This window comes from Oncorhynchus kisutch, linkage group LG8, assembly GCF_002021735.2.
Source record: "Oncorhynchus kisutch isolate 150728-3 linkage group LG8, Okis_V2, whole genome shotgun sequence".
NCBI lineage: Eukaryota > Metazoa > Chordata > Actinopteri > Salmoniformes > Salmonidae > Oncorhynchus > Oncorhynchus kisutch.
In genome coordinates, this window is record NC_034181.2 from 30,140,785 (window position 1) to 30,162,911 (window position 22,127).

At 42.8% G+C, this 22,127-nt stretch overlaps 1 protein-coding gene across 2 annotated transcripts in view; it reads left to right on the forward strand.

Annotated features, from left to right (window-relative positions):
* The first annotated feature begins 121 nt into the window (after positions 1-121).
* Positions 122-22,127, forward strand: part of LOC109895896 (glycerol-3-phosphate acyltransferase 4) — a 31,106-nt gene continuing 9,100 nt past the window's right edge. The window contains exons 1-7 of one of the 2 annotated variants that reach the window (XM_020489974.2): positions 122-200; positions 1,495-2,111; positions 8,140-8,209; positions 8,301-8,601; positions 14,541-14,615; positions 14,731-14,820; positions 22,028-22,121. In XM_020489974.2, coding sequence (XP_020345563.1) covers positions 1,938-2,111; positions 8,140-8,209; positions 8,301-8,601; positions 14,541-14,615; positions 14,731-14,820; positions 22,028-22,121 — 804 coding nt within the window. In that variant the 5' untranslated portion in view covers positions 122-200; positions 1,495-1,937. Of the gene's footprint in view, positions 201-1,494; positions 2,112-6,361; positions 6,385-8,139; positions 8,210-8,300; positions 8,602-14,540; positions 14,616-14,730; positions 14,821-22,027; positions 22,122-22,127 lie in introns of those variants that run through there. The other variant, XM_031830074.1, reaches the window with a different exon arrangement.

A 22,127-nucleotide genomic window follows, 5' to 3' on the forward strand; every position in this document is an offset into this window, starting at 1 on the left:
TAAGTAATGCGCCGGTGCTTCCACGTCCTACCACCAGATGTCAGTTTAGAGACGAGGAAGGATGTTTTTGTTCTTGCTGAAAAACGAGACCACAAAACCGACGAGATTCTCGCAGGAACATCTGATGCGCACCATCATCGTTCCATCACCTTACGTCTATGCCGCTGTCCGTTGGCCACGGTTGGAGACAACAATGTTAGGTGAGTACATTAATGTAGCTATCTACCCACGTTTCAGGAAATTGTATCTCATCTTCCATGATAGAAAGCTAACGTAGCACAAAAAAAAATCGACTGCTTGATATTGTTTGTGAATAGATGGTGTACAGCGTCAATGGTTACCACAGCCACAAAGTGATCGTCTAAACCCCGCCTATTTCTACAATTGTCTTAATGTGATTTTTAACCTAACCACACTGCTAACCTGATGCCTAATCTTAAATTAAGACACATAAGCAAAGTTTTGTTTAATGAATGTGTACTATATAGCTAGCCAATTTGTACTTTGTGGCTGTGGTAAATAGTGACGGAGTACAGCAGGTTAGAACTAAGAGCATTTTTAGCTAACCATAACCCTTTTCTTAACCTATTTATCATAAACTGCTATGCTACTTCTAAACTAATGTGTAATTTCTAAAGTGCTAAGAAAAAGTCACTTCTGGTCGTAGCTGCATTCCACCTAGTCAGAGTACTCATGCCGACTCAACTCTATGATTTAAGAATAGCCCGCAATTAATGTGTAAATGCAGGCTATTTGGCTGCTGAAATCCAGCCCGCCCACATCCGTAGCAGCTCAAGTCCGTCGTAATTTGTTGAGTTGCTCAACTCATTGTAATTCGTGGAGTTTAGTTTAATTGGCTAGCCTAAAAGTGTGATACGGATTGAATGCAAAAAATCTTGACACATTATTAGCTAGAATCCGTGTAATTTCTCCCTTCCTGGTCTGTTGGAGTTGGTGTTAAATTATTGCAACAGTCAGAAAATGTACGTACATAATTTTCTCGATTCTCATACTGTGCAATAGCAAGCCCCTCACCAAAATGTTATCAGCCAGCCAGCTACCGTTACGTAGATAATTTGCCGGCTTCCGATGTTATAATAACATGTCGTGACTGGAGCGAGGAGTGATGTTTAGTGGAAATAGTAGCGTATTTTTTAAAATGTATATAGTGGCGTTAGTACTTACAACTAGCTACAAAGAACTAACGTTAGCTAACTAATGTTACGAAGAACAGACTTGGCTGGCCTGACCATCCTAACATTTGAGTCATCATAATCTGAAGGAGAGAGACGCCACGCCAGCATAATGGTCGTGTCCATGCGCAGTTAATTCTATTTTACATTATTTGCGTAAAGCTTCATATTGGTTGATTATGATACTTCCAAAGTGGGACACACATTTCTACAACGAGTTAGCAAATCAGAAATATCCGACCTTCCTAGTATCGACCAGCACTTAGGCCTGACCTTGTGTTTTTGTTTACATCTCTTTCAGGAACATGTGATACTCAACTAAACAGTTGCAACTTTTGAATTCTTTCAACGCACAATATTCTCAAACCCTTTCAGGGTCCATAAAGACATGTTTGGTAGTAGTGGAGTTAAGTTAAACCCAAATTCATTGTAGACCAATGCCCCACAATAAGTTTGAATGATAAGAAGCTACAGAAAACAACTTAACTGATAGACTGGAAGCACCAGTTGCTATAACATATCTATAAAGCTGGGAGACAGCAGCAAGATGCTGTCCTCTACAGACATTGATTCACTGACCAGTGTGAGGAGGAGTCTGGTCCCTCAGATGTCTTAATGAAGGCACTGCTCTGACGGAGACTGAGTCCTAAAAGGCGGACAAGTGCGACACTGTCTCCTCCTGCTTTTGGGTAGCCTTTATATTCTGTGTAGTAGGATCTCCCCATTGCCCCCTAAAGCCTCAAGATGGGCCCATTCTTAGACTTCAACCCTTTTGATAACCTGCTGTGCATTCTCTTGGGCATCTCCTTCACTGTGTGGTTCACCCTACTGCTCGTCTTCATCATCGTGCCTGCCATCTTTGGAGTGTCCTTTGGCATTCGCCGGCTCTACATGAAAACCTTACTGAAGATCTTTGAGGTGAGTGGGAACCACTTCACTGTTTGCTGGGGTTCACAGATGTTATCAGTTTGTGGTCAGATAGGACATCACATCAGACATTTGCACATGCATAATTCATTTGAATGATCGAGAATAGATGGTAGGCATATGTCACACAACATTTATGACTGACATAGACTTGAGTGGAGTGCATGAATTATACAAATCAAAATCAAATCAAATGTATTTGTCACATACACATGGTTAGCATGTCTATGTGATTTTATTTATACTCACTGTGTGCAGTGATGTGGTACTTCCTTGTTTGACAGTGCACCTGACCCAAACTGGGAATTTAGTTTAGTGTAGGTCATGTGCACCTCCTCACCTTCAATCCCTCCCTTTCGACATCAACTCTCTATTGCGTGAGTTCAGTTCAGGTCCATATTTACAATGTGCTTCACATGAAGTCACGACGAGCACCTTTGTTGTCACAGAGATGCCGAAGCAGGACATGTAATATAATATGGGTATAATGAGTGTGTAATAGCAATAGCACACAAGCATAAAGTTAGCACCACTCTAATCAATGACTCAACAATATAATGGGTCACTGCCAAGAGAGTCAATAAAAACTTTGCTGGCTGGCCACTATAAGTCAATTGTTAGTGGCACTCTTCACAACTCTGGCTTCACAGTGACCTTTTATCACTAGTACCCAGACAGCCGTGCATTCAGTGGTTGGTGGGTGGAGATTACATGATGGCCAGGGGCCCTGCCTCCCCCTCATTATGTAACTATGGAGAGACCAGAGAGAATGGTACAGACCTGGGTACTAAAAGTCTTTATCTGGCTACATGTTTATGGTATGAACATGACTTTGTGGGATATATGCTTCTGACCCTCCATTATCAACATTCACTTTCTTGTTTGGCCTGCTGATGGGATCAAAATCTCATGGTTAGCAGATGTTAATGCGAGTGTAGCGAAATGCTTGTGCTTCTAGTTCCGACAATGCAGTAATAACCAACAAGTAATCTAGCTAACAATTTCAAAACTACTACCTTATAGACACAAGTGTAAGGGGATAAGAATATGTACATAAAGATATATGAGTGAGTGATGGTACAGAGCGGCATAGGCAAGATACAGTAGATGGTATTGAGTGCAGTATATACATATGAGATGAGTATGTAAACAAAGTGACATAGTTAAAGTGGCTAGTGATACATGTATTACATAAAGATGCAGTAGATGATATAGAGTACAGTATATACATATACATATGAGATAAATAATGTAGGGTATGTAAACATTATATTAGGTAGCATTGTTTAAAGTGGCTAGTGATATATTTTACATCATTTCCCATCAATTCCCATTATTAAAGTGGCTGTAGTTGAGTCAGTGTGTTGGCAGCAGCCACTCAATGTTAGTGGTGGCTGTTTAACAGTCTGATGGCCTTGAGATAGAAGCTGTTTTTCAGTCTCTCGGTCCCAGCTTTGATGCACCTGTACTGACCTCGCCTTCTGGATGATAGCGGGGTGAACAGGCAGTGGCTCGGGTGGTTGTTGTCCTTGATGATCTTTTTGGCCTTCCTGTGACATCGGGTGGTGTAGGTGTCCTGGAGGGCAGGTAGTTTGCCCCCGGTGATGTGTTGTGCAGACCTCACTACCCTCTGGAGAGCCTTACGGTTGTGGGTGGAGCAGTTGCCGTACCAGGCGGTGATACAGCCCGACAGGATGCTCTCGATTGTGCATCTGTAGAAGTTTGTGAGTGCTTTTGGTGACAAGCCAAATTTCTTCAGCCTCCTGAGGTTGAAGAGGCGCTGCTGCGCCTTCTTCACGATGCTGTCTGTGTGGGTGGACCAATTCAGTTTGTCTGTGATGTGTACGCCGAGGAACTTAACTTACTACCCTCTCCACTACTGTTCCATCAATGTGGATAGGGGGGTGTTCCCTCTGCTGTTTCTTGAAGTCCACAATCATCTCCTTAGTTTTGTTGACGTTGAGTGTGAGGTTATTTTCCTGACACCACACTCCGAGGGCCCTCACCTCCTCCCTGTAGGCCGTCTCGCCGTTGTTGGTAATCAAGCCTACCACTGTTGTGTCGTCCGCAAACTTGATGATTGAGTTGGAGGCGTGTGTGGCCACGCAGTCGTGGGTGAACAGGGAGTACAGGAGAGGGCTCAGAACGCACCCTTGTGGGGCCCCAGTGTTGAGGATCAGCGGGGTGGAAATGTTGTTGCCTACCCTCACTACCTGGGGGCGGCCCGTCAGGAAGTCCAGTACCCAGTTGCACAGGGCGGGGTCGAGACCCAGGGTCTCGAGCTAGATGACGAGCTTGGAGGGCACTATGGTGTTAAATGCCGAGCTGTAGTCGATGAACAGCATTCTCACATAGATATTCCTCTTGTCCATATGGGTTAGGGCAGTGTGCAGTGTGATTGCATCGTCTGTGGACCTATTTGGGCAGTAAGCAAATTGGAGTGGGTCTAGGGTGTCAGGTAGGGTGGAGGTGATATGGTCCTTGACCACAAAAAAATAAAAAGTGTCTCTCAATATGATTAATCAAAGGTTTCAATGGTTGTTGGGAGTTAGCCTAGCTGTCTGTTAACCTTCTCTGGTTTCATCTCACTAGTGAGAGGTTATCTCCCTCTGTCATCCTCTGCTTTATGTGCTGACAGTAAGCCTGTGAGGAGTTTCCAGTCAACCCCTTTGAGAGAAAGTTCTAGTGGCAGAAATAATTGTGCTGGAGGGAGATGGCTGGCGATATGAGAGGTTTCTCAGCTCGCAGTAGCGCCAAGCCTAGTCTACCAGCATTTTTATGAGAGAAATAAGCTTACAGGCTGACCACACCGCTCACGTTGCAAAATAAATGTAGGAATCTATGTTATTCAATTATTGCACCCACACTGCTTGCACGCGTCAACGAGCGTCTGCGTTGCTAAGGGCTAAAATTGAAGTCAGTCCTATTTCTGATGCAGATTGCGCTGCAAGTCCTGCCTCTCCCATCTCCTCATTGGTTTATAGAAGCAGGTACCCACATGCCATCTCCTCATTGGTTATAGCCACGTGGGTGATTGAAAGACGAACTGTGTTGCCGGTCAGTGTAGTAATACTATGAAAGTTTAGATGCCAATCACCATATAAGTTCAAAGATGAAAAAGCCTGCAAGGAGGAGAGATGACTAGAAACGATTCGGTTGACCGTTTTATGTGTGGATTAATTGTCAGAGTAGAGGACCTTGTGCATTTCAGGTCAAATAAAAACTCTGTTTATATCCCAGGACAAATTAGCTAGCAACAGCAAGCTAGCTAAATAGGACAAATTAGCTTGCAAGTGCAAGTTAACTAGCTAAATTGCCATAATTGTTTAATGCTTTTTGACAAGTCAAATTGCATCAACTGCAGTGTTAGAGAATGGGAAGGAGAGAATGAACAAGGAGGACCCTGTAACTCCTACTCAATCTAGGCTATGAAGTGAGTGTAGAGGTATCACACACCAGCTCTTTTTTTTGGTTAGTATTATATAATCCTGTGCTACCACACCCCTTTGTCCTAAGCCATGTGCTGGCCTTGATTTGCCCTGTTCCAGTTCAGACTCAACAAGATTGCTATGTTCGTCATCTACTAGCCTAAACCAAAGCAAACACATTTGTGTCCCTATAAGCTGCACTTTAGTCTTATGATTCACATGTAATGGTATTGTCATGTCAGTAAGGATTTTGTTGCGGCCAACCAACTGTAAAACCTCCCCTCGGTGAGCAGTGTTATCATTTCAAAAGGTGGGATGGTCAATTTCAGTTTCTAAAGAGAACTGTCCTTCGTCCTGTAGTGTTGTTGACATTGGCCTGGCACTGCTAAGTAGCAAATATGCTTTGCCTCTTACTATGTTGTTGTGCTCCTGTCCACAAGTGGTCAGTCTTTTTTTTTTTTTTTTGCTAGGTGCCCTGATCTACTTCCATTAGCCATTTGGCTCAAATAACTGTATTGGAGTGTAATGTATGTGTAAGATAGATGCTTGAGCAGATTGGAATGTTCTGGCAGCAGAATTCTGCTCCTCTTCGCCCTGTCTGTGAACATCAGGATCCTATAAAGATGTGATGTATTGTGTGAACTTGCACCCAGCTCAGTGCCTGAGGTTGAAGTAAAAGTTTGAGAACAGTGGATCCCCTCCCTCTTCCTCCTCTCCTCCCTGCTCTGCCTGTTGTTGCTAAGGTATGTGCAACACTGTCCATTTCAAGCCTCATACTTTAGTGTTTGTCTAGGTGTGGAGATACAGTATGGACATCTGCACTTCATTCAGCTTAGGTGAGCATGGTATTTTAGGCCTACATAAAACTGACAATTACTATGTGAATGCATTTAATTAAAAAAATTGAGAAAACAAATCATTGTAATGATTTCCATGGGGACAGACTCCTCTCATAATCGCTAGCTGCCCTGGAGTAGTAATATCAAACTAATAGCAAAATACCATATCAACTAGTAGAATTAACTGCTTTATGTTATACTGTGTTTGTCTTGTGCAATATCGGAAATGGCACTTGTTGATAACATGTCGGCAATTTACTGCACATCTTTATAAACTCAAGTGTTGTAGATAAAATATAATGCACATATCAATGTAGGCCTATCTGTAATTGTATTATCTAACCTGTCAAACTGCCCCATAATTCCCGTAATAAAGCATGAAGCTGTTTTGGTCATTTCTATGTGAAATAAAGTAAAAATGGAAAGTCTATTATTTAGAATTAGATTATTGTCTGAAGGAGGTTGAGGCAGAATGTTTCTCTAGGAAGTAGCGGGCTAACACCTGCAGGATCTTTTCTGGATCAAAAGGGGTTTTAGGTGGGCGTGGCAGGGGGGTGTGGAAATTGGCGCTGTGGAAATGTTTTTTTTTCTCCATTTTTGCCGGTGTCGAGAATTGTGTTCATTTCCTGCTATTCAAAACATTTCTCCATGGAGCTGAGACATTTTAGCAATTTCTAAGGTAATTTCCTGCAATTGTACATGTTCTGTGATGGAGCTCAGAGAGTGTTGCTGTTTTAAAGCTTATTTCCTGAAATTCAAGTCATTTTTGCCTTGGCTAATGCTGTTCTTTTGCTCAAACATAACAAAATCAATACTGCTGAATTCATTGTTTTTGGAATTAAGTTCTCCCTGACTTTCTAGCTTTTATTTACATTTTTCCAGTATTATACAGTAGGGGTTTTTCTTTAGTTTTTACTATTTTCTACATTTGTATAATAATAGTGAAGACGTTAAAACTATGAAATAACACACGGAATCACGTAGTAAGCAAAAAAGTATTAATCAAATCAAAATATTTGATATTCTTTAAAGTGGCCACCCATTGCCTTGATGGCAGCTTTGCGCACTCTTCACATTCTCTCAACCAGCTTCATGAGGTAGTCACCTGGAATGCATTTCAATTAACAGGTGTGCCTTGTTAATTTGGAATTTCTTTCCTTAACGCATTTGTGACAAAATAAAGTTGGAATACAGAAGAGAGCCCTATTTGGTAAAAGACCAAGTCCATATTATGGCAAGAACAGCTCAAATAAGCAAAGAGAAACAACTGTCCATTACTTTAAGACCTGAAGGTCAGTCAATCCGGACAATGTCAAGAACATTGAATGTTTCTTCAAGTGCAGTTGCAAAAACCATCAAGTGCTGTGATGAAACTGGCTCTCATGAGGACCGCCACAGGAAAGGAAGACCAAGAGCTGCAGAGGATATGTTCATTAGTTACCAGCCTCAAATTGCAGCACAAGTAAATGCTTCAGAGTTCAAGTAACAGACCCATCTCAACAACAACTGTTCAGAGGAGATTGTGTGAATCGGGCCTTCATGGTTGAATTGCTGCAAAGAAACCACTACAACTAAAGGACACCAATAATAAGAAGAGACTTGCTTGGGCCAAGAAACACGAACAATGGACCTTGGGCCTGACATTTCCAAATTTGAGATTATTGGTTCCAACAGCTGTGTCTTTGTGAGATGACTTAGGCAACCCAAAATGACAGAAAAATCCCTGACCTGTCTACTTTATTTTTCTTGTAGTGGGCCACGCATAGAATTGAAAGAGGAGCCAAGGATAACAACCATCTCTTGTACAAGCCCTACTCGAATGGTGAGTGATAGGCTGTGTGTTCTGTGTTGTTGATGAGTTTGTCTGGTGTATAGGTGTTAACCATTTCCCATGTCTCCCTGGGGCATTGCAGCCATCATTGCCAAGGAGCCCACCTCCCTGGAGGAGGAGATTAATGAGATCCGGCGCCGTGGCAGTAACCGGGACCTGGACTCCGCTTCTGAGTTTGAGATGTCTGACATCTTCTACTTCTGCCGGCGAGGAGTGGAGAGCATCATGGACGACGAGGTGACCAAGAGGTTTTCTGCTGAGGAGCTGGAGTCATGGAACCTGCTGACCCGTAGCAACTATAACTTCCAGCACATCAGCCTGAGGCTGACGGTCCTGTGGGGGCTGGGGGTGGTGATCCGCTACGGCTTCCTGCTGCCTCTCAGGTAAGACAGGGTCCAGGTTAGCTCAAGGGATCAGATGGGGCGCTGGTTGGTTCAGTAATAGTACTCTCTGTTTTCTGACATGTGGAAACAAAGATGTTTGACAGGCTAACATCAAAATCACTTCTCCATGTTTCTTCCTGAGAACAAAAAACAAACAAACATTTGGCCATAGGCAGTGCTCTAACTAATAAAAGTAAGGAACACAACATAGAACTTTAGAAACCAGAATTTTAATTTTTATTTTTATCGATTGAGCTATACAGTAACCTATTGTATGGTGTTCACCCATAAAATGAATAATTCTTTCAAGGTTTATAAAAATGTCCATTCAATAGGTATTTGCGTCCGAAAAACAATCGTCCAAACCCCACGTCTCTACCATACAGTACTCAGACAGATTTACTTTTTCCACATTTTCTTACCTTATTCTAAAATGTATTGAATCGTCTTTTCCCCCTCATTAGTCTACACACAATACCCCATAAAAAGCAAAAACAAGTTTTTCAAAATTGTAGCAATGTATGAAAAATAAACAACTTATTTACTTTAAGTATTCAGACCCTTTGCTATTAGACTTGACAGTTTGCTCAGGTGCATCCTGTTTCCATTGATCATCCTTAAGATGTTTCTACAACTTGATTTGTAGTCCACCTATGGTAAATTCAATTGATTGGGCATGATTTGGAAAGGCACACACTTGTCTATATAAGGTCCCACAGTTGACAGTGCATGTCAAAGCAAAAGCCAAACCATGAGGTAGAAGAAATTATCCATAGAGCTCAAAGACAGGATTATGTTGAGAAACAGATCTGGGGAAGGGTACCAAAAACTTCCTGCAGCGTTGAAGGTCCCCAAGAACACAGTGGCCTCCATCATTCTTGAATGGAAGAAGTCTTGGTGGTTCCAAACTCTTCCTAGAGCAGGCTGCCCAGCCAAACTGAGCAATCGGGGGTCAGGGAGGTGACCAAGAATCCGATGGTCACTCTGACAAAGCTCCAGAGTTCCTCTGTGGAGATGGTTGTCCTTCTGGAAGGTTCTCCCATCTCTGCAGCGCTTCACCAATCAGGCCTTTATGGTAGAGTGGCTAGACGTAAGCCACTCCTCAGTAAAAAGGCACATGACAGCCTGCTTGGAGTTTGACAAAAGGCACCTAAATGACTCTGACCATGAAAAACAAGATTCTTTGGTCTGATGAAACCATGAACTCATTGGCCTGAATGTCAAGCACGACTTCTGGAGGAAACCTTGCACCATCCCCACGACCATCCCTACGGTGAAGCATGGTGGTTGCAGCATCATGCTGTGGGGGTGTTCTTCAGTGGCAGGGACTGGGAAACTACTCAGGATCAAGGGAAAGATGAACGGAGCAAACTCCAGAGATCCTTGATGAAAACCTGCTCCAGAGCACTGGGACCTCAGACTGGGGTGACGGTTCACCTTCCAACAGGAGAATAACCCTAAGCAAACAGCCAAGACAACACTTGAGTAGCTTCAGGATACGTCTCTGAATGTCCTTGAGTGGCCCAGCCAGAGCCTGGACTTGAACCCGATCAAACATCTCTGGAGAGACCTGAAAATATCTGTGCAGCGATGCTCCCCTTCCAACCTGACAGGGCTTGAGAGGATCTGCAGAGAAGAATGGGAGAAACTCTCCAAATACAGGTGTGCCAAGCTTGTAGCATCATACCCAAGATTCAAGGCTGTAATCACTGCCAAAGGTGCTTCAACAAAGTACTGGGTAAAGGGTCTAAATACTTATGTAAATGTGATATTTCAGTATTTTTATACATTTGCAAAAATGTCTAAAACGTTTTGCTTTGTCATTATGAGGATTTTGTGTTTTTATTTATTTTTAAAATCCATTTTAGAATAAGGCTGTAACCTATCAAAATGTGGAAAAAGTCCGTCTGAATACTTCCGAATGCACTGTATATGGTTCAAAAGTTAAGACTATTTACTCTGAGAATTTAGCATTAACTTAACTTGCTCCGTGACAACGGGACTGACTTTGAACATCAACTGACAACCTAACCAGCGGCTGCCGGTTTGTGATCAACATGGGCTTTTTCTAAATGTAATCTGCAAAATAAGGACTAAATATATATTTATTTCCAAAGCTAACAGACTGAATTTTAATATCCACCCCCTGAAGACAGTATTCCTGTTTTCATAGTGTATTTCTGATTCTTTCCCTTTAAATTGCCATAGAAACTCTCAATGTAGATTGATCTCCAATGAAAGCTATGGATCTGGACATGAAAATGACGAGGGTATCAAGTTGATTTTAATTGGTCCAACCATCGGTAACGCATCCAATGGTTCCACCTCCAAATGCTGGATAAACAGTAAAAAATTATCTGCACATTTCTTTGTGGCTGGGCTTTCGGTCAGTGGACCTTCATCAGAGCCCCTCCCAAAGCCAAATATGAAAGAGATGCGACGAAAGTCTAAACTAGCAACGATCAAAGCAATTTAAATTTCTTATTTCATCAACACTATCAAGTACAAGTATATTAAATTACAATATTGTAGAGAACAATGATTCATTTCTTGATTTATAAAGACAGGGAAATAACTGTTTTGAGATTCATTTCATAGCATCCTCTGGAATTGCCCCTTTCTCTACATTCTAGAGAATTGAGTGAACGTACAGTACCAGTCAAAAGTTATACATTGAAGAATCTCAAATATATTATTATACAAAGTATCCACCCTTTGCCTTGACGACAGCTTTGCACACTCTTGGCATTCTCTCAACCAGCTTCATGGGGCAGTAACCTGGAATGCATTTCAATTAACTAATCTAGGGTAGGGGGTAGCAAATTAAACTGCCTGATACTCAGCCATAAAAGCTAGAATACGCATATAGTTAGTAGATTTGGATAGACAACACTCTTTCTAAAACTGTTTGAATTATGTATGTGAGTATAACAGAACTCATATGGCAGGCAAAAACCTGAGAAACAATCCAACCAGGAAGTGGGAAGTCTGACGTTTGTAGTTTTTCAACTCTTTGCCATTCCAATATACAGTGTAAATGGGGTCATATTGCACTTCCTAAGGCTTCCACTAGATGTCAAGTCTTTTGAACCTTGTTTGATGCTTCTACTGTAAAGGAGGGGGGAATGGGTCAGTGGTCTGGCAGAGAGGCATGAGCTGGCACCGCGCGTTCACGTGATATTTAGCTTGCGTTCCATTGCAATTCTACAGACAAAGGAATTCTCCGGTTGGAACATTATTGAAGATTTATGTTAACATCCTAAAGATTAATTCTATACATAATTTGACATGTTTCTACGGACTATAACGGTACTTCTTGACTTTTCATCTGCACCTAGTGATCGCGCGTCATGAATTTAGATTACTGGGCTAAACAAAAAGGAGGTATTTGGACATAAATGATGGACATTATCGAACAAAACAAACATTTATTGTGGAACTGGGATTCCTGGGAGTGCATTCTGATGAAGATCATCAAAGGTAAGTGAATATTTAGTGTTATTTCTAACGTCTGTTGACTCCTAAATGACGGATATTTCTCTGGCTGGATTGGGCTCAGATTATGCTTTTTCCGTAAATAAAAAAATAAAAAATCTGACACAGCGGTTGCATTAAAGAGAAGATTATCTAAATTTCCATGTATAACACATGTATTTTCATCAACATTTATAATGAGTATTTCTGTAAATTGATGTGGCTCTGCAAAATCACCTTATGTTTTGGAACTACTGAACATAACACGCCAATGTAAAATATGAATATAAATATGAACTTTAGCGAACAAAACATGTATTGTGTAACATGACGTCCTATGAGTGTCATCTGATGAAGATCATCAAAGGTTAGTGATTTAATTTTTATTTCTTTGTGCTTTTTGTGACTCCTCTCTTTGGCTGGAAAATGGCTGTTTTTCTGTGACTTGGTGGTGACCTAACATAATCATTTGTGGTGCTTTCGTTGTAAAGCCTTTTTGAAATCAGACACTGTGGCTGGATTAACGAGAATTTTATCTTTAAAATGGTGTAAAATACTTGTATGCTTGAGGAATTTTAATTATGAGATTTTTGTTGTTTTGAATTTGGCGCCCTGCACTTTCACTGGCTGTTGTCATATCATCCCGTTAACGTGATTGCAGCCCAAAGAGGTTATCCTTTTCACATGTGAGTTCCATATATAGCTAACGGTCGCCCCAGCGTGAGTTTTATGCACGTGATGTCAGAATGCACTCTGTTTCAAAATGTGATTGTTACGCAACAGAACAGTTAACCCGCGCTGCCTGCTAATTATATATAGGCTGTTTTAACTTGTCAAATTTCTAATGATTTTCTAACACGAGTTTGAATTGAGATGTGTTCTGCCTCATTAATTCACAGAAGTAGTCAATTTCAGTGATGTGAACAACTTATGTTTGAGACTTTACTGAGCCAGACTTCACTCTTCGATGAGAGCCCTTCCGCATTTTTCCCACATCAAGTATGCCGACACTTGTGAAGTCTTGCACGAACTGGATTTTTTTTGATTGGCGCTCGCATTGTTGTTTTCCTTACAAATAATAACTTTGGATATGTGTGCGTTCCAATCAAAATGTGTTATTTTTCTGTATACCATGTTGTTTCTACTGTATCATCATAAGGTATTGTATGTAAACTCAGCAACAAAATAAACGTTCTCTCAATGTCAACTGCGTTTATTTTCAGCAAACTTAACTTGTGTAAATGTTTGTATGAACACAAGATTCAACAACTGAGACAAACTGAACAAGTTCCACAGACATGTGACTAACAGAAGTGGAATAATGTGTCCCTGAACAAAGAGGGGAGGGGGGGGTCAAAAGTAAGTCACTATCTGGTGTGGCCACCAGCTGCATTAAGTACTGACTGCAGTGCATCTCCTCCTCATGGACTGCACCAGATTTGCCAGTTCTTGCTGTGAGATGTTACCCCACTCTTCCACCAAGGCACCTGCAAGTTCCTGGACATTTCTGAGGGGAATGGCCCTAGCCCTCACACTCCGATCCAACAGGTCCCAGACGTGCACAATGGGATTGAGATCCGGGCTCTTCACTGGACATGGCAGAACACTGACATACCTGTCTAGCAGGAAATCACAAACAGTATGGCTGGTGGCATTGTCATGCTGGAGGGTCATGTCAGGATGAGCCTGCAGGAAGGGTACCACGAGGGAGGAGGATGTCTTCCCTGTAACGCACATCGTTGAGATTGCCTGCAATGACAACAAGCTAAGTCCAATGCTGTGACACACCGCCCCAGACCATGCTGTAAATCGGGCATTTGTTGTCGCCATCCTGTACCTGTTCCGCAGGTGTGATGTTCAGATGTACCGATCCTGTGCAGGTGTTGTTACATGTCTTAACGACCGTTCCACAGGTACATGTTCATCAATTGTTTATAGTTCATTAAAGCATGGGAAACTGTGTTTAATAAACCCACAGTGAGCTACTTTAGGTCAGTGGTCTGAGCTGTGTCTGAGTCTGTTAGCCTCATTCACCTCCTGACATACACACACCTTTCCTCACGTGATGTGGAGTTAACGAGCTCTGATAAATCTAAATCTGCACATCCTTTATCCAGCTTTGTGTGTAGTGCGGATTCACCTAGATTAGACTTGCTGCCTCTGTCTACCTGAATGCCCTCCAGCCAGGGAAAGTGGAGACAGACTTGGTGTAGGATAACATGACTCTTATTAATGAAAGCTTCAATCAGATAAACGCAACGTAATTTCGTATCCAGAGTAATCCATGTCCATTTGGCATTTATCATTAGGGAGAGTGAAAGCATTGCCGCAACTGTCTGTTCAAGACACTTTGTCTTATGTTGTGTGATATGCACATGAGCTCAAACACAGAAATCATATGATTAGAATTGGCTGAATGGGCTGTACTGAGCTGTGTTTGACTGGAGCTCTGTGTTCTCTGACAGGGTAACTCTTGCCTTCACCGGGGTGGGTCTTCTCGTCGTTCTCACCTCCATCATCGGGTTTCTTCCAAATGGGAGGTAAGGATTTCTCATTGTAACACTTACCTTCTACCTGAGTCGTAACATAGTAATTATGGTAGTAACAACATTGGTGTTGCTAGGTACCAAGCTGTTTCCTGTGTTCTTCCTGAAGGATGAAGAACTTCCTCAGTGAGCAGGTGCATCTGATGTGTTACCGTATCTGTGTTAGAGCGCTCACTGCCATCATCACCTACCACGACAGGTAAGCAGCAACCATTAGGCATACACATGGAAAGCATGTTGATGCATCTGGTCGTGATTGGGAGTCCCATAGGGCGGCGCACAATTGGTCCAGCATTGTCCGGGCCGTCATTGTAAATAAGAACTGACTTGCCTAGTTAAATCAAGGTTACACACACACCACACTGACCAAAAGGTAATTTTTTATTTTTGAATTTTTACCCCCTTTTTCTCCCCAATTTCGTGGTATCCAATTGTTAGTAGCTACTATCTTGTCTCATCGCTAAAACTCCCGTATGGGCTCGGGAGAGACTAAGGTCGAAAGTCATGCGTCCTCCGATACACAACCCAACCAAGCCGCACTACTTCTTAACCCGGGTTGGCCGGGTTGGAAACACCGTTCACCTGGCAACCTTGGTTAGCGTGCACTGCGCCCGGCCCGTCACAGGAGTCGCTGGTGCGCGATGAGACAAGGATATCCCTACCGGCCAAACCCACCCGGACGACGCTAGGCCAATCGTCGCCCCACGGACCTCCCAAAAGGTTATTTTGTTGGCATTTACATATGTCCCCATTACCAGTAAAACATAATCAAAACCTATTTCTTTCACTTACTTGCTGTGCTGTTCCGTTCAGTCGTTTCATTTTCAACCAGGATTTCTATGGAACGCCGTTTGGGTCTTGGCGTGTCAAAAAAGATACGTGTCAAATAACACTATTCCACTATTGTGCCTAATCCGTACTGTGGCTAGCTTCACAACACGACCCGGTCCGGTCAAGCCTCACTAGGACAGACGCTAGCTGGCTGCTTATAACTTTAGCTTTGGGCAACAGGGTTAAGTTGGATAGCTATTTATTTTTATGAACTGAAGATCAATTTCAATAGGTGAACAACAGGTGCCAACCTAGCTAATACTTACACACAAGGATTCCTAAATCATTGCTAAGAATGATGAAAATGACTCAGTTTCTACTGTTCATTGTTATCAGGCTGGTTGTATTGGTGCTAGCTAGCTCCCCCAGAAATTGCCGTTGAACAAATAATGCCTTATTACCAACGCGGTATTGTAAACACATCGTTCGTGGCTGGTGTTTGCAGACTTTTTTGTGCAGCTTTGACAGTGCTACTATATCTTTTTGAACATGCAAATACCCAAATGGCGTTCCATAGTATGTATGTCGTGAAGCTAATAGCAGTGACGCTATTACTGTGTAACTCCAGTAGGGCAACATCTGAAAAATAGTGCAGTTGGTAGTGTGTACTGGTGCTCGACCAGTCGGCGAAAGCCAACATCACCCACAATAGAGAATGGCTGATTGTCTAGGGCAATGAATTCCATTATCTTGGTGTTTTTAATGGATTTCGCCTTTTGAGTTGTCTCGCTGAAATGTTCTTACTCTTTCAAATGACTGCTTGACTTGTTGACCGCTCGAGCCACACAGCAGACAATGTGTGGGCTAGGTTAGGAATGCTGTATTGCACGTGTAGTGCAACATTTTACGTGGCGTCATTATGTCATGTAGGTATGCATGTTAGCTTTGACATCGTTTTTTAACATCGACGTTAAACTAGACATCGGGCCGACACCGATGTTGGCAGAGAGAAGTCTATGACTTGGGTGGCTGGAGTCTGACAATTTTTAGGGCCTTCCTCTGACACTGCCTGATAGATATAGAGGTCCTGGATGGCAGGGAGCTCGGCCGTAGTGATTTACTGGGCTGTATGCACTACACTCTGTAGCGTGGTCGGATGCCAAGCAGCAGTTGCCATACCAAGCGGTGATGCAGCTAGTCAAGATGCTCTCAATGGTGCAGCTGTAGAACTTTGAGGATCTAAGGGCCCATGCCAAATCTATTCAGCCTCCTGAGGAGGAAGAGGCATTGTTGTGCCCTCTTCACGACTGTGTTGGTGTGTGTGGACCATGATAGATCCTGAGTGATGTGGACACCGAGGAACTTGAAGCTCTCGACCCACTCCGCTATAACCACTGTCAATGTGAATGGGTGCATGCTCGGCCCTCCATTTCCTGTAGTCCACGATCAGCTCCTTTGTCTTGCTGACGTTGAGGTAGAGGTCATTGTTCTGGCAGCACACTGCCAGATCTCTGATCTCCTCCTTATAGGCTCTCATTGTCGCCGGTGATCAGGTCTGTGTTGTCGGAAAATGTAATGATGGTGTTGGAGTCGTGCGCGGCCACACATTTGTGGGTGAACAGGGAGTACAGGACGGGACTAGGCACGTACCCCTGAGGGTCCAGCGTGGCGGACTTGTTGCCTACTCTCACCACCTCAGGGCGGCATGTCAGGAGGTCCAGGATCCAGTTGTGGAGGGAGGTGTCCAGTCCCAGGGTCCTTAGCTTAGTGCCCTCCAAGCTCATCACTATAGTGTTGAAAGCTGAGCTGTAGTCACAAAACGGCATTCTCACATAGGTGACAAAGAGCAGTATGGAGTGCAATAGAGTGTCATCTGTAGATCTGTTGGGTTGGTATTGGAGTGGGTTCAGGGTGGCTAGGATGATGGTGTTGATGTGAGCCATGACCAGCCTTTCAAAGCATTTCATGGCTACAGATGTGAGTGCTCCAGGGCAATAGTCATTTAGACAGGTTACCTTGGCATTCTTTGGCACAGGGACTATGGTTGTCTGCTTGGGACATGTTGGTATGACAGACTAGGTCAGGGAGCAGTAGAAAATGTCAGTGAAGGCACTTGCCAGCTGGTCAGAGCATGCTCTGAGTAGGCGTCCTGGTAATCCGTCTGGCCTTGCAGCCTTGTGAATTATACCTGTTTAAAGGTCTCACTCACATCCACTACTGCGAGCGTGATCACACAGTCATCTGGAACAGCTGGCGCTCTCATGCATGGTTCAGTGCTGCTTGCCTCAAAGCGAGCATAGAAGGCATTTAGCTCTTCTGTTAGGCTTGAGTCACTGGGCAACTCGCGGTTGGGTTTCCCTTTGTAATCCGTGATAGTTTGCAAGCCCTGCCACATCCAACGAGCATCAGTGCCGGAGTAGTAGGATTTGATCATAGTCCTGTATTGTTGCTTTGCCTGTTTGGTGATTTGAACAAGGCAATCACATTTAATCTAGGTCTGGGGTAGACTACCCTGAGAGGAACCCAGCACAAACTAATGCCACGGACTTTACCAGGCTAGGTGTCACTAAAGGCACTAGCGCCAGAGAAACATCAGCAAATCCTTCATTGTTCAGGCATTAAAAACCCGATGTTCGCACCCGGCGGAAATCTGTTTTAGCATAATTAAATAAATCCCACTTCTGCATCTGCTGTCAAAGGTAACCGTGAGCAGTGTTTGTCAGACCATGAGACCCCTTGATTTTTTTCACCCATGTTTTGTTAACAGCCTTATTCTGAGATTGATTGATGTGGGCGGAAAAAATATTTAATCTACACACAATACCGCATAATGACAAAACAAGAACAGGTTGACATTTTTGCTCATTTATATAAAAAAATGAAGTATTCAGACCTCTTACTTAGCACTTTGTTGAAGGACATTTGGCAGCGATTACAGCCTGCAAGCTTGACACACCTGTAGTTGGGGAGTTTCTCCCATTCTTCTCTGCAGATCCTCTCAAGCTATCAGGTTGGATGGAGAGCATTGCTGCACAGCTATTTTCAGGTCTCTCCAGAGATGTTTGATCAGGTTCAAGTCCGGGCTCTGGCTAGGCCACTCGAGGACATTGAGACTTGTCTCGAAGCCACTCCTGTTTTGTCTTGGCTGTATGCTTTGGGTCATTGTTCTGTTGGAAGGTGAACCTTGGCCCCATCTGAGAACATTCGCCCCAGTCTGCTCCATAGCGCTCAGGACTTCGTTAAGGATCTCTTTGTGCCGTTCATCTTTCCCTTGATCCTGAGTAGTTTCCCAGTCCCTGCCGTGCTGCAGAGATGGTTGTCCTTCTAGAAGGTTCTCCCATCTCCACCAAGGGACTCCAATCAAGTTGTAGAAATATCTCAAGGATGATCAATGGAAACAGGATCCGCCTGAGCTCTCAATTTCAAGTCTCCTAGCAAAGGGACTAATACTTAAGTAAATAAGGTATTTCTGTTATTTTTATAAAATTTGCCAAATTCTAAACCTGTTCATCGTCGTTATGGGGTATTGTTTGTCAATTTAAATATTTTCTCAATCAATTTTAGAATAAAGCTATAACTTAACAATGTGGGCATACAGTCGTGGCCAAATGTTTTGAGAATGACACAAATATCAATTTTCACAAAGTCTGCTGCCTCAGTTTGTATGACGGCAATTTGCATATACTCCAGAATGTTATGACATTAATTGCAAAGTCCCTCTTTGCCATGCAAATTAACTGAATCCCCCAAAAAACATTTCCACTGCATTTCAGCCCTGCCACAAAAGGACCAGCTGACATCATGTCAGTGATTCTCTCGTTAACACAGGTGTGAGTGTTGACGAGGACATTGCTGGAGATCACTCTGTCTTGCTGATTGAGTTCGAATAACAGACTGGAAGCTTCAAAAGGAGGGTGGTGCTTGGAATCATTGTTCTTCCTCTATCAAACATGGTTACCTATAAGGAAACATGTGCTGTCATTGCTTTGCACAAAAAGGGCTTAACAGGCAAGGATATTGCTGCCAGTAAGATTGCACCTGAATCAACCATTTAACTCATCAAGAACTTCAAGGATAGCGGATCAATTGTTGTGAAGAAAGGCTTCAGGGTGCCCAAGAAAGTCCAGCAAGCTGTCTCCTGAAGTTGATTCAGCTGCGGGATCAGGGTACCACCAGTACAGAGCTTGCTCAGGAATGGCAGCAGGCAAGTGTTAGTGAATCTGCACGCACAGTGAGGCAAAGACTTTTGGAGGATGGTCTGGTGTCAAGAAGGGCTGCACCACTTCTCTCCAGGAAAAACATCAGGGAAAGACTGATATTCTGCAAAAGGTACAGGGATTGGACTGCTGAGGACTGGGGTAAAGTCATTTTCTCTGAATCCCCTTTTCGAATGTTTGGGGCATCCGGAAAAAAGCTTGTCCGGAGAAGACAAGGTGAGCGCTACCATCAGTCCTGTGTCATGCCAACAGTAGAGCATCCTGAGACCATGTGTGGGGTTGCTTCTCAGCCAAGGGAGTGGGATCACTCACAATTTTGCCTAAGAACACAGCCATGAATAAAGAAGGGTACCAACACATCCTCCGAGAGCAACTTCTCCCAACCATCCAGGAACAGTTTGGTGACGAACAATGCCTTTTACAGCATGATTGCCATAACAGCACCTTGCCATAAGGCAAAAGTGATAAGTAAGTGGCTCGGGGAACAAAACATTGATATTTTGGGTCCATGGCCAGGAAACTACCTAGACCTTAATCCCATTGAGAATTTGTGGTCAATCCTCAAGAGGCGGGTGGACAAACAAAAACCCACAAATTCTGACAAACTCCAATCATTGATTAAGCAAGAATGGGCTGCCATCAGTCAGGATGTGGCCCAGAAGTTAATTGACAGCATGCCAGGGCAGATAGCAGAGGTCTTGAAAAAGAAGGGTCAACACTGCAAATATTGACTCTTTGCATCAACTTCATGTAATTGTCAATAAATGCCTTTGACACTTATGAAATGCTTGTAATTATACTTCAATATTCCATAGTAACATCTGACAAAAATATCTAAAGACACTGAAGCAGCAAACTTTGTGGAAATTAATATTTGTGTCATTCTCAAAACCTTTGGCCAAGACTACTTTCTGAATATGGAGACTGTTTAGTGCCAAAATACATTTAATATTTTTTTTTCCTAAACATCTTTCAGATATAGGACAGACACTTCAGAACAGACTTCCTTTTAGATTTCTGTTCCGTGTAGGGAATCTATTATTCAATGTTTGTATGGGCTAATAGCAGTAAGACCCAAAATGTATTTATCATACTTTTTAAAATATACTTTCAAGGAGTCTTTAAATTGAAAATCAAATAGCTGAATGATCCTTGGTATGACCTGCTTAAAACAATTCCATATAACTTAGTAGAACCCCACCCCCAGCTTAGACAGGGCTTAGACTTATGGGTTTAACACCCACAGTGTTATAGCCGCCTGTGCTCTGGGGGAACTGTTTGTCAAGAGACCCATGGTGAGACCTACTGTTCAGGCTGGCAGCAGGAAGTAGTACAGGAAGTTAATCAGATTATTTATATTTACCTGACTCTACATTTAGTTTATGCTACAATTTGTATTTGATTAGTCTAAATTCGAAAAGCACAAAGTGGACATTCCCTTTGACATGATGCAGGCTGTTTGCCGACCAGTTCAAATGTCATCTGAGTTTATTTTATTGACACTCAGTTTCTGTGGTGTGAGGCAATGCCAGACAGTGCCCAAAGCCTTGGCTTGATGTGTTGATTTTAATACATGCTGGAGAGTAACACTCTACAAAACCATTAGTCACATTTATTTGTCAAAGCCCTTACTAGCCAAATGCTCATGTTAAAGAAGAAAATTATGGGAAATGTTGCAAAAGAGATGTCTCAATCAGATGAAGAAATAGTCCTTACCACCAACTCTAGGTCAGAGAGAGAACTTGTCATATGAACGTGTCAATATAGCCTTTGTTTTGCAGTAACATTTTTTTTTTTTTTACATGAGCAGCCATAGTCAGGGACTGTATTTAACCTACTCAGGGACTGTATTTAGCCTACTCATTCAAATAAATCATCATTTCCAAGACCAGGAGGGTTGGATTAATCTTTGTCCATGAAATTGGCCCTAAGTGCAAATGTTTTCAAAGACTTATCCATCGGTATGAAAATAACTGCTCATAAACATGTTTCTAATAGGCCAAACTGTCTAAGAATGTGGTGTATTCAGTATGGGTTATGTCCCCTGAAGCAGTCTACATATAGCGCTGGGCCTGTTACAGCATGTTCCTCTGCCTAGTCTGGGGACAAAAATACTGAAGTGGTGTAAGAGGGGCTCTGTTTTGGTAACAATACAACATGATCACCATTTATCTCCTGAATGTAACCTCGTACTCCAGTCCAACATGCTCAGGGGGTCAGGCTTTGAATGCCAACATCATTTGTCTTCTCTCACGTTCATGTTAATTAGGGAGGGGTGAGGGAGCCTGGCTTCTCCCTCAAACCCATTTTCCATCATCCACAGGTTTCTTAGGATCTAGTTTACACTGGAATGGTCATTTCCTGATTATGTCTTGTTTACTGATACTCTTCCTGTCCTCTCTCTATCTATCCTCCCAGTGAAAACAAGCCCAAGAATGGAGGGATCTGTGTGGCCAACCACACCTCACCCATCGACGTCATCATCTTGGCCAGTGATGGCTGCTATGCAATGGTAAGG